Source organism: Lissotriton vulgaris, chromosome 6 (genome assembly GCF_964263255.1).
Source record: "Lissotriton vulgaris chromosome 6, aLisVul1.2, whole genome shotgun sequence".
In the NCBI taxonomy this organism is placed as follows: Eukaryota; Metazoa; Chordata; class Amphibia; order Caudata; family Salamandridae; genus Lissotriton; species Lissotriton vulgaris.
The window spans coordinates 361,572,709-361,585,436 of NC_141694.1; the positions used below are offsets into that span (position 1 = coordinate 361,572,709).

The following is a 12,728-nucleotide window of genomic DNA, read 5'->3' on the forward strand; positions in this document are numbered from 1 at the left end:
GCATCCAATGTACTCTTCCATATATACACCGATGACGCTCAACTTTACCTCAAGCTACAATCCCCGGAAGACATTAAGCTTCTGAGCTCCACACTCAGAAACACCCAATCATGGTTGGCCGATAATCACCTCAAATTAAATGCTCTGAAAACTGAGTTCCTTCTGATCTCACCCCCCACGAAAATTGCCATCACCCAAACCTGGCTCAATCAGCTAACTGTGCTTAATGTCCAACCCACCATTGTGGAACCTGCGAAATCCTTAGGTATTACACTTGACGCCAAGCTCAACATGCAGCAGCACATTAGCAAAGCCACTAAAGGAGCTAACTTCCAAGTCAACACATTGAGGAAACTTAAACCCTTCCTCCCAGGTAAGGACTTCCAAACTGCTGTACAGGCCCTTGTCATCCCTCGCATAGACTATGGAATTGCAACCCTTAGCGGACTCCCTCTTTCAACAACCGCTCCCTTAAGAGCCTCCTTGAACACTGCCGCGAGACTCATAACTGGTTCTAGGAAACACTCGCATATATCCCCCCCGATTTAAAATCTCTGAACTGGCTGCCCTTTGAGGCCAGAATACTGCTGAAAATAGCTGTTATGACACACTCTGCCGTACACCACAAGTCACCCAGCTGCCTCACCCAAAAGCTGACTATATCAGGAGGCTCGAGATCCAATAGAAGTACAAAAAATTTACTCCTGAAACCTCGTAGATTCCGGATGGAAAAAACATACAAACGCTCCTTCTCAGGAATGGCGCCCAGGATCTGGAACTCACTCCCGCCTGAAACTAGGCATATCCCCTCCACGGCACTTTAAGAAAGAGGTAAAAGCCATCCTTATGGCCAAGTTCACCTGAACTCTTCTGATGCTGGAACAGAGACGTCTGTATCGTTGCTGCAGTACTGGTTACCAGTTTGTTTATTGTATTTTATTTGTACATGACTGATATCCTATTATGCTATTTCACTTACCACCGACTACTATTTTGTTCCTAACAGTCGGTTCCAACTACCTTTCTGTTGCCCCTACCCCTTGTTCCTGCAAGCTTTAAGAAAGAGGTAATAGCCATTCGTTTTGGCTTAAGTTCACCTGATCTCTATTGCTGCTGGATCTAAGTCTCTGCACCGCTTTGTTTTATTAGTTATTTGATCGTTTACTGGTTCTCATATATGTACTCGATTGTTATTCCTATTCTACTATGCTACCATATTGTACCCAATATTGTATCTATTCTCCCCGCCGCTACCCCTGTCTCTGTAAAGCGCTCTGATATCTGCAAAGATCTTGTTCGCGCTATATAAAACTTTGAATAAATTGTATATTTCCTGGTCACATCATGTTCACATTTAGACAAGTGTTTCAGAGTGTTGAAGTAAGATGAGCAACCTGCCAGAAACAAATTGGGAAGAAAGGAACTGACGGGGAAAAAGCTGCAGCAGCAATTTATGTCATTACATGAAGAGTAAAAAAAGGATATTGTGCAACACTAAAATGACACCGATATTAGGAACGGTTCTAGAAATCCTGTGGTGAAGATGAATGCTGCAGAGAATGACACCCCATACCAGACTAGAAAAAAGAATTACATCATCGCAAACAATATCATTTCATGTTACGGAAAGCTGTGGAAATGCTGGTCCCTTTGAAGTGAAGCTCACGGCCCCGCGAGCGTGAAAGCAGGGATGCAATTGGGGGGCAGGGATAAGTGAGGCCGAGCGCGCACTGCGCACGCTGGGGAAGCAAAAGAAGCCTGTGGGAGAGAGGCTGATGGCTTGATGTGGACACGCTTTCTGCACGAGTGCACCACATGAACTGTCGGAAATCTGCAATGGTTTAAGACCTTAGTTTGCCCACGATACTCTCGTCTATTTATTCCTTGCGGAATATAATAGACTAGACCTAAAAATGGCCAGCTTCCGGCAGCAAGTTTAGCAACCACACAGCAACCCATGGTTCTAATCTAGCTCACTTCTTACGCAAGTGCGACGGAAAACCAGGACTACAAATTAAAGACCAGTCAAAACATACGATTATGCATATAAATAAAAAAAAAAGCATATAGAAATTGATTTTTTTATTTATGAATCATTTTACAACTGAAATTCTGGGAATTCAAATACAACATCTTTGCCAGTCAGCTTCTTATAGACGCCAGAAAAGGTTTCCACCTGCAAAGAAAGCAAGCATAATGAATACCACAAGCAATTGAACATTATAGCATTCAATAAATAAGCGAAGCAACACCATTTACAATAAGATAAAACTGCATGGCTTGCCTTCCCAGTGAACATCATAGACTAACATAAAGGCAACCTCACTAGCTCACAGGCTATGACAAACTAGGTCAAACAGTCTAGCTATAAATTAGTGCACAACTCCACTGGGTCATCTCTTAAGGGCTACGCAACTTTAGAGAAAAGTTATTTTGTGCAGAGGGCTAATGTTGCAGTGCAAGACCAATCTATATCCTCAACATAACTCAGATTTTAAACTCCACCAACATTAACCACTAAATATTACTTCGGAAACAATGTTGAGGTTGATTCTTTTTTTTTTTTAAACACACAGGAAGATGAGGTACTGGCATCTTCACAACTGACCCGCAGTGTGAACGGGGGCCTTGGGACCTGTAGCAACCAGAGACTACATGTTTTATTGGGAAAGCGCTGTATTTAAAATTATTGCATTAAGGCAGCATTTGTAAGCTAGTTGGTTAGGTCCCGTCTAAACACTGTTTCCATTGAATGCATTATTGTGCACAACTTTAATGTGACTATCAACCTGGCAGTTAGTAGCAACAGGTGAGCGGTGGGCTATGTAAAGAGTTGGGAAAAAAAAAAAAGTTTCCAAACAGAAAAGGAACCAGGAGCATGGGATCTTACTTAATGGATTGTGGTTGGACACTAACTTATGGAGACTTGGGTAAGTTCCTAAAAGCTTAAATGGTAAAAAAAAAATGGTAAAAAAAAATCTCAGTTGTTACAGACCAAATAATATAATCTTAGTCTCAAAGTTATAAGAGTTACGTTTTCAAGATTTAGGCAAATGTACATGTCGGTGTAGAGATAAATCATAGAAATGCTTCTAGGCAAACGTGAATAGAAAAGTAAAATGCAATGTAAAAAAGGCAAGAAACTCAACAAAATGCATGAGGCGCTATTTTATATCTAGATGTGCAAGACCGTGCTTTGCTTTCTTCAGATGAAAAATGTGTATCGATCATAGCCTTCACAGCATGCAACAATCCAATCAAAAATACTTTATTCAAATGAAAACAATTGTAAAGTAAAAATATAAATGAGATTTATAAACAAATTACCATGCTTTAGAAAAACATTTTAAAAATTCATATTATGACATGGTACCATTCATTAAAAAAAAATTCCTATTTCAGAACATGTTGAAAGGTCCTTTATTTTTTGAAGAAAGAAAAAGGTGAAAGTCTACAAAATCTAAAGTTATGATCTTTCGGCCAGGAGGTGGAGATAGGAATATAAAGCGAAAACAATGCGTTTGTTTGGGGCTATGGTAATGTAGCCCATATTCATACTCCAGCACTGCAAGTTGCAACGAGGGAAATATTGAGCTTTACAAATAAATAATCCAGAGTATCAGGTTAAAAGGGGTACCGATAGACTGAAAAAGTACATTAGAAAGCTTCATTTGGTTGAAAATAAACCATGGAAGTACAAGGTTAAAACATCTACAACATAAAAAGCACTGCATAGAAACCAACATAACAGAGTACAATGCAATTACTGGTCAACAAAAATACTCAGTCCCCTATATTAACAGGGATGTATGGGCCATTAATACGATAAGCAAAGAAAGCATCGCACTAAAGATACAAAATATCAAATGGCAACCCATATGGAAAATTATGAGGACAAGATTTCTGAAGAAAAAAAAAATCATTCACAGGCTATAACAATATTTTTTGCCTGCACCGGAGGGCATATTTACCAAAAAAAGGGACAACACCTACACATACCTCAGGTGTGAAAAGCACTTACAGATATCAAAGTACAAAGATCTGAAGCAGACAAATACAATAAAAACTACATAAAAATGCAAAGTGTGCCTAGTGTTTGCAATGTGTGCTCATCCTAAGGGCAGAAATTAATATTTTTAGGGTAAAACGGGCAAATGAGTGGACTCAATCTGATGAAACCTAAATCTAGTCAGTAACACGATCCCAGGCATTGGAAACCACTCTCCAGATACAGTTCCATCCCTAGTGTTGTTTGAGCCATCAGGTACGATCTATTGGAGGCAACCTCAATTCGGACAGCTCTTTCCCCCACCCCAGTGGTCTTCAAACTTAAATGCAGCACCCCCCTCCCCCCGAATGGAAAAATGTAATTCATAGAGCCCCTCACTCAGAATTTTTCACAATTATTTTATTGCTTTGCCAATGTTTAAATGTGACTTTACTTATTCAACGTAAACACAAGGCATATTTAAACATTGCAGTTAAGTTCTGCAATAGTTTTAAAAACGCTACCAAACACATGACTGTCAAACTATGGTCAGGCATCCCACACCAACATGTAAAAGTATTCACAGATGTTGGTGATTGCCCATTACAGAGCAGCTTACTGCAGCTCATTTCCTGCTTAAAACAATGCAATGTTATCATAAAGATTCTTTGGCCAGGTCCTGGCACCCACCTTGGGATCACTTGCTGACTTCCTGGGGCATGGAGGGGGGCTACACCAGCCTGTCCTATCCTGTGTTCTCTAAAGCTACATTTAACCCAACTTTTATTCCTTGTGGAAAAATCAGCAAGCATAGAAAAAAAAATCAGTTCTTCTTAACTTGGCACAGGTACACTTAATTCAGCCTTCCGTTTCATGCAGGGATCGTCCCAAGTCCCCGGGTGTCAAATGAGTCCCAGGTATGGAAAACTAATGAATTCATGCTATTGAAGTACTGCGAAGCAAGAAACATCACACCTTCAAGTTTTAGGGGCCACACACACAATGGCAAAGGTTTGGCCAAGTTTGGAACCAGGCCTATACCATTCATATAACTGATAAAGATATCTTAAAAAAATAACTGATGAGGGTTAGCTGTTCTTTACATTAGAATAGCATGATCTGCATATAAAAGGACAGGGACATTCAGGCCATTAACTATCGGCATGTCCCTGCCCTTTCCTACTAGGTACAGTCCAGTGCAATGATATGTAAGAGAAATACAATCAGCAACCGTACGCCATTCCTGCTGTACACCTTGACCCAGGCCAATACTCTGTATTCAACATTAGGTCAAATCTACTGGAGACCGAAAGATATAATAGGAGAGTATGCAGACAAATATTTTTAAAAACAAATACACTATGCCACTGTCAATCCCTGTGGATTTGAACATATCCCATAATTTGAATCTAACCACGCTATAAAAAGAGCAGGCCAGATCAATTAAGGGTAATAGACTGGACTAACTTTAGCTACTTGACAAACTTTAGCTACTGTACATTTGCTAAGTAGTAGATACAAATGGAGACCCTGTTCTTGTACACCTAGACCGGCTCTAAAGCCATGTAGGACAGAGTTCATCAGTGACCCACAACATGATCCTATTAAGGATACCCTGCCAATACCTTTCACTGATAAAACAAATAGGTAAATTTGCCTAGATCGAAAAGGTAATGCCAAGTCCCCTTCTTTGAAAAGGAGTACAATAATGGCCCAATGCCACGACTCAGGCAGGCCAGTCTTGCTGGAGAAATCATCATAATTTGCAAACATATGTGCACACATCCATCTACAGCTTGCATAAATCCATGGATTTGTGCAAAGGACTTTCATAAACTGCATCAGCCACTTCATCCACAGAGAATTCAAAACCCAGAGGAAAGCACCCTTGTTTGAGATTACTTGCAGACTAGGTTGCGACGTGTAATACACTTATCTAGAGTGATCCACTCATGCCTCTGGACTCATGCACATATCAAATGTTGCCGGCTTCAAAATGTTTATGATCACTGATAGTGTGCCAAAACAGGACGCTATTTCTGGTCTTGATAGAGGTTACCGGGATGCTGCATATTTGCTCCCCAGGCATCTATTACCCTCCCCAAATGCCTCGCCAAACCTTGAATAGTCTGCGGGCTTATTGCTTATTTTGGGCTCAAACCTCTTCGGTACTCATGACAAGCCCAGCTCGTCATGAGTCACAATAGAGCTGTGCTCAGGACGAGCTGGGGTCGTCATAACTGCTCTGCGCCGCCCACGCGCAATAGATTTCCCCGCCTGTGAGGGCGAATTAATCAGTGGGTGGGGTCGTGGCAAGACCAGCTCTTCATGAGCACAGCTCTAGTGACTCATGACGAGCTAACCCAGAAAACGATCAATTATGGAGGTGCGCACCCCTCAGTTGATGAAAATCGACAAACACCAGTAATGATAGTTCAAACACACTGAAAAGAATGCACTCAAGCAACTTAAGTACATAACCAACACTACATTCCCTAATGCCAGCAGGGAGAGCCAAAGAGTCAGAATTAAATATATGCATTTCTTAACCTTCCACCTCGAACCCAAGCTTTGCATTTATGTCATTTCAAGGATGATATTCATGGCAGTTTCTGAATAGCAAAGATTATGTTCAAGGTCACAAATAAAATAAAAGGATATAAAGATAGGATCATTACTGGAAAATGTGGTATAAAAATAAAGAAGGACAAATTTTACTTTAGACCATTTGACTTGAAATGCCCGAATTAGGAAATGAGTAATATATTAAGCTCAAGGGTGGTTTTAAACTTCGGTGTAATATTTGTTACGTAATGTGTGAAATAGCTTCGCCTCTAGTTTTGTCTCCTGCAGTAAGGCTATATCTCCACGTTGCCTACGTAGATAATCAAGTACCTTTTGACGTTTAACTGGCTGATTGAGACCTTTCACATTTAACGATAATATTCGAAGATTAGCTATCGTTGTTGTCCCTATTGGAGTGTCCATTACAGGAGCCATCAATTATACAATAAGTGATACCGTCTCATGACCCATGCGTATGCGCGAAAGTTGGATCGAGAAGAGGGTCTCATACCTTTGTCAAAGCCAGTAGAGTCATATATCGCATTGAATACAGGGTTAGTACCCTTTGTAGGGGATCGGCGGACAGAGTTAAAGCTCCGGAACACAATGTAGTGCAATGTACGCAAGTTAGGATGCAAAATGGACAAAACTAAACAAAACAATATACAAAATGCAAAAACAATCCCCCCCTTCATTCCCACCAACCTCCCTCCACCCTCCTCCCTCACCCACAACCCACCCCTCCCTCCCCAATAGTAGAAACAACAGAACATGGCGACTCGGGAATGACGACCACGAGGCCGCCTCCGAGCAGCTTGCTCATTACTATTAATCTTTTGGGGCTGCAATCCCAAACTAGTGAAGGAATAAGCCAAGTATGTTGGCAACAATAAACGACAAACAACAATGGTGCCAAGACCTTGAGCGCAGGAAGGTCAATGTCTTGACTTCAGTATCATAAACCAAGCACAACAGCAACTGTAGAAGAATCACTGTGGGTGCACCTGACATCAATGGGAGTGCTATAAAACAACACCACAGCACAGTACTTCATACTGCAGTACTTCAGTACATCATAAACCAAGCACAACAGCAACTGTAGAAGTCACTGTGGGTGCACTTGACACCAATGGGAGTGCTACAGAACAACACCACAGCACCGTACTTCTTCGAGGTCCAAGAGGGGCACAGGTAGTATCATGGCAGCACAGATATAATCATTGTGAGTCACTTTCAAATCAAGGATACAAGAGATCGCTCTGAAACAGATCCGGGTTCAAAAGGATACGCTGGCAGGGGGCCCAAAAGGTACACAGAACATTAACGTGACGGACAAAATTGGCCAGAACCAGACCCCATGCGGGCGTGCCCTTATTAGTTCTTTCAATTACAGACATGGTAAACAACCATTTAGTAATACCAGACAAGAGACCCTCATGTAAGTTCTAGATCAAACAGTCATTTCAATGTGGATTCAGGAACATGAGAATAACAGTATCAAAGGTTCAAGCCTAGACTCATCCTGATCCGGCTGAAGAGGCTCCTTGTTGAGCTGAAGGGGAGACCTCCATGGTGCCATCGCTGTGGTCGAACAGGAATTATCGCAGTTTTCTCGGGTCAGAGAACACATGTGTCACACCTTGTATGGTTACTCTAAATTTCGTCGGACCAATAAATCCATACATGTGACCAAGTGATTTCAATTGGGGTCTCATTGCGAGGAAGGCCTTCCTTATGTCCATAGTCTCCTTACTGAAGTCCTGTGAGATGAAGATTTTGTGACCCTTCCATAGCACATGGTTATGCTTGCGGGCGAAGGTAAGTATCTGCTCTGTGTGCTGATATCTTAGCGGTTTACACACGATCGCTCTTGGGCCCTTCTGATCCTTAGAAATTCGACCTGGTACCCTATGAGCTCTATCAAACTCAAGTGGCTGAGTGAAGGTTAGATTTGTGGCCTGCGTGAACCACTCCTCGAGGAAGGGTATGCATGCGCCATGTGATTCCTCTGCTTTTTCCGGCATGCCAAAAATTCTTAGGTTCCCCCTTCTGTTTCTGTCTTCCAATTCCGCAACTTTTTTCACAAGGTGGTCTGAGCATAAGGAGAGGTTCTTGATAGCTCCACACGTTTTATTCTCAAAGTCTTCCAGTTTGCTTATCCTGGCCTCGGACTCCGTAATTCTTGAGTTGATGTCTTTGATATCCTGGCGAATAGCTACCACCTCTTCCTTGGTGGATTTGGCCAAGTCCCTAACCTCTTCTAGCCTGCTCAAAATTGTAGCCATGGCATCCGTCATTTCTTTATTCCCTTTGACTGGCGTCGGTGGGTTAGATTTCAGGCGTTTAGAAGTTACGCAGTTTTCTTTGTCCCCCATCCTTAAGTTGTAGTTGTGCGTAGCGATTTGACCTGACGCTGTCTTGTTCTGAGTCCCCCCAACTCACGGCGCAGATACTGAATTGCGTTGCGTTGCGTCGTGAATTGCGTTGCGTCGTGAATAGTGAGAGACGATTTTTATTGAAGAGAGATCATAGGTGCACATTCATCAGCAGGAGCCGTCATTCGCACAATACTCGTGGTGTTTCCTTGGAAATATCATTTAAATCATTAAGTGTCATTCGCACCCTTGTAAATAGCTCTAGCAACAGTTGCTGTAGAGGTTCAGCCAGCACGTCATGCACAGTGTCTCAGATTCAGTCCATATACATGCCACCAGCTTTCCTAGAGTTTCCGCAGGACTGTTCAGTGCCTTGATATCAACTGCGACAGAAATTCAATCTAGGCTCTATGGATGGTTGCAATGGTTGTTCTTATATGTGCTTTGCAGCATTATTTCCAGCATTATTCCCAAGGAGCATGGTTGATTTGATTTTTCTAGTAACCTGCTTACAGGTCCTCATAGCATTTCAGAGGCCACAGTACACAACATGGTATTCAGGCGCAGGGTCACACAAACACGATGTCAGCTTAGCAAGGGACCGCCATTTTAAACAGTCATCTCAGTCCTTCATGTAGTGTAAAAGATCCTGCTTGCAGCGTTATTCAGACAGGCTGTATCTGAGCGCTGTTATGATCTCTACACTACATCAGTTTTCCCATAGGCATATGCATTCATTCATCTGCAGTTTCGTGTTCCTGGTGCAGGGTGTTCGATTCACGGAGACAGGCTCCCCGGGTGGCCGCCATTATGAATCACCAACGCGGTAATCCATACCAGCGTGCATTCAACCGCCACACTAACAGCCTCGCCCCCTACTCACTGCGTTAATGTCCTGTGGGTTCGAGGACCTGCACTGTCCAGGGAGAGCCCCAACAGCTCGTAGTGTGCAGCGTGGTCGAGTCTCCGGGAGACCGGAGGACCACGTGGTTGTGTCCGTGGTCTGGTTCCGCCACGGAGTGCAGCCTCTCTCGGTCAGGGCGAAACGGGCAGTCAGCTCCTCTCCCCTCGGTCGGATCCGATTCAAAACTTCACCACTGCCGGATCTGGTCTTCCGACGCCCTTGTAATCATTTTAGTTAGGATCGGAGGCGGATTGCAGCTTCCCACAGCATGTTTGTTCCAGCCGCTCGGAGGAGGACAGAACTACGCCATTACGTAACAAATATTACACCGAAGTGATAGGCTCTGAAGCAATCTCAAAAAAGAATGGGGTGGTGATGCTAGTGGCCAAGAATGCGAATGTGGACGTAGTCTCTACTACTACAGACACGAAAGGGAGATGGATTTCGGCGACATTACGCAAAGATGACACTGAGTTCTTTATCACAACTGTTTATGCCCCAAATACACATGATCCGTCCTTCTGGGTAGGCCTCTCGAAGCAGATCATCTCCATTCCTGACACAGCACTCCATATTTTGGCAGGCGATTTTAATCTCCCATATGACCCTGTATTGGATAGAGACTCTAAATGCGTCTTTCGTCCAGGCAAAGCCCATAAGGCATTCATGAAACTATGCAACAGATTCCATATGGTGGACACGTGGCGCTTACTGCATCCTGATGGCAAAGACTACTCCTTCTACTCCCCGCCACATGACTCGTTCTCGAGAATCGACTATATACTCATATCTAAAAACGCAGTGGCAAGAGTTGAGGACGCGGACATTGCTCCCAGATTAGTCTCTGACCACTCATGCGTCTCCCTTACACTATCTAATCTTACACCATCTACCCGTCAATCTATGTGGCGATTTAATGATACTATTCTTAATGACACGAAACACAAAGAAACCCTTGATACCGCCATTAGAGACTTTCTATTGTCCAATAAGAGAGGGGACACTTCAGACACCATCCGTTGGGAGGCACTGAAATCCACTATAAGGGGACTTATTATAAAAATATCCTCCGCTATTAATAAAAACCGCACTGCGGCCTTGTTGAAGTTAGAAGACATTTCGAAACTTCAGCACAAATACCTGACGAGTAGGAACCCTGCAGTCCTAAATGAACTGTCCAATCAAAAATACACATATAATAAACTTATCAGTGAGAAAGCAGGAATTTGGCTGGACAGGAAGAAGCGTTTTAAAATCTGCGACTCGAACAAAGCAGGGAAGGGGTTAGCGGCTTATCTTAAATTTAAAATTCAAAAGAACACCATTACCTCCTTAATCGATGGCGATGGTACTCCTAAGTCTGATCCCAATAGGATTGCGAACATTTTCAAAGACTTTTATGAAAAACTCTATGCTAGGAACGTACACGTTGACAGTGAAAAAATGGAGAAGTATCTCTCGAACTGCACACTACCAACACCTACGACCGCAGAAAGGGAAGCTTTAAATGAACCGATCTCTGAATTGGAGGTGGTTAGCGCGATCAAATGCCTTAAAAAAGGGAAAGCCCCTGGCCCTGATGGCTATACTGCACCGTTTTATAAGACTTTTGCCCATATTCTTGCAACTCCTCTATTAGAAGTTTTTCAAGAAATTAGCACCACAGGAGAGGTCAAGGGAACTATGGCTGAAGCCGTAATTGCTGTAATACCCAAGGAAGGCAAAGATCATAAACTCCCCAAAAATTACAGGCCTATCTCACTGATAAATTTAGATTGTAAGCTCTTGGCATCGATTTTAGCAAAACGCATCCAGAAGGTTCTGCCGACCCTAATACATCCCTCGCAAGCGGGATTCCTGAAGAACAGGCTTTCGAGCAATAACACGAGAATTCTGGCTCACGTTATTGAAAAAGCGAAGTTCCTATCAACGCCCACCGTGGCTATCACACTAGACGCTGAAAAAGCGTTTGACAAAGTTGACTGGACTTATTTAAATGCTGTGCTACACAAGTTCGACCTGGGTCCCCTATTCACTAGGTTAGTCATGTCCCTCTACGCCTGTCCCTCTGCTAGAGTGCGGGCTGGTGGCGCCTTTTCCTCCCCCTTTAGTCTAGAACAAGGCACAAGGCAGGGTTGCCCATTGTCCCCGTCCTTATTCCTCCTGGCAATTGAACCCTTTTTGTATTATATTAGGGAAAACCCTGAAATTGCAGGAGTTCAGTTTGCAGACTGTACAATCAAACTCACGGCCTATGCTGATGACGTATTGGTCATGAGTGAAAGGGCTGATAAGGCTATACCGGCGTTACTCTCCACAATCGAAGAATTCTCAAGTGTATCTGGGTACTCCCTGAACAAGGATAAAACTGAGGTGAAGTCGTTAAATAATCTGTGTGATAAAAACATCCTGGGCGATTCCGGGCTGACCTGGCAGCCGAAGAGTTTTAAATACTTGGGTCTGGAATTTGAAAGGGATTTGGTAACCACCCTAAAAATTAATGAGGAGATACTCTACAAAAAAATACAAAAACTCTTAGATGGCTGGTCCCCAAAGTTCCTCTCATGGTGGGGTAGGGCGGAAACATTAAAAATGATGATCAGTCCCTTGGTAAATTATATGGCATGTATGCTCCCCATGACCTTCTCAGAGGATTTTCTACATAAAGTTGAGAAGTCGTTAACGGACTTCCTGTGGAAGGGGAAGAAACCAAGAATTGCCATGAAGAAACTGCAATTGCCAAAGCTTAAAGGGGGCTTAGGTCTACCAAATTTCAGAAACTACCAAACCGCCTTTCTCTGCAAACAAGGAGCTTCCTGGTTTACCGAAGACCCTACTTATACGCCCTTATGGATTGACATCGAGAGATCCATTATCGGAAAGGCCCCGCTCTCTG

The 12,728-nt window shown here is 43.0% G+C and overlaps 1 protein-coding gene across 3 annotated transcripts in view; it reads right to left on the minus strand.

The window, feature by feature from the left end:
- Nucleotides 1-2,067: 2,067 nt before the first annotated feature.
- The window catches only part of RPS7 (ribosomal protein S7), a 71,347-nt gene continuing 60,686 nt past the window's right edge, over nucleotides 2,068-12,728 (minus strand). For all 3 annotated transcript variants that reach the window (XM_086926378.1, XM_086926379.1, XM_086926380.1), the window contains one exon: nucleotides 2,068-2,176. In XM_086926378.1, the coding sequence (XP_086782504.1) occupies nucleotides 2,099-2,176 (78 nt within the window). In that variant the 3' untranslated portion in view covers nucleotides 2,068-2,098. The remainder of the gene's footprint in view (nucleotides 2,177-12,728) is intronic.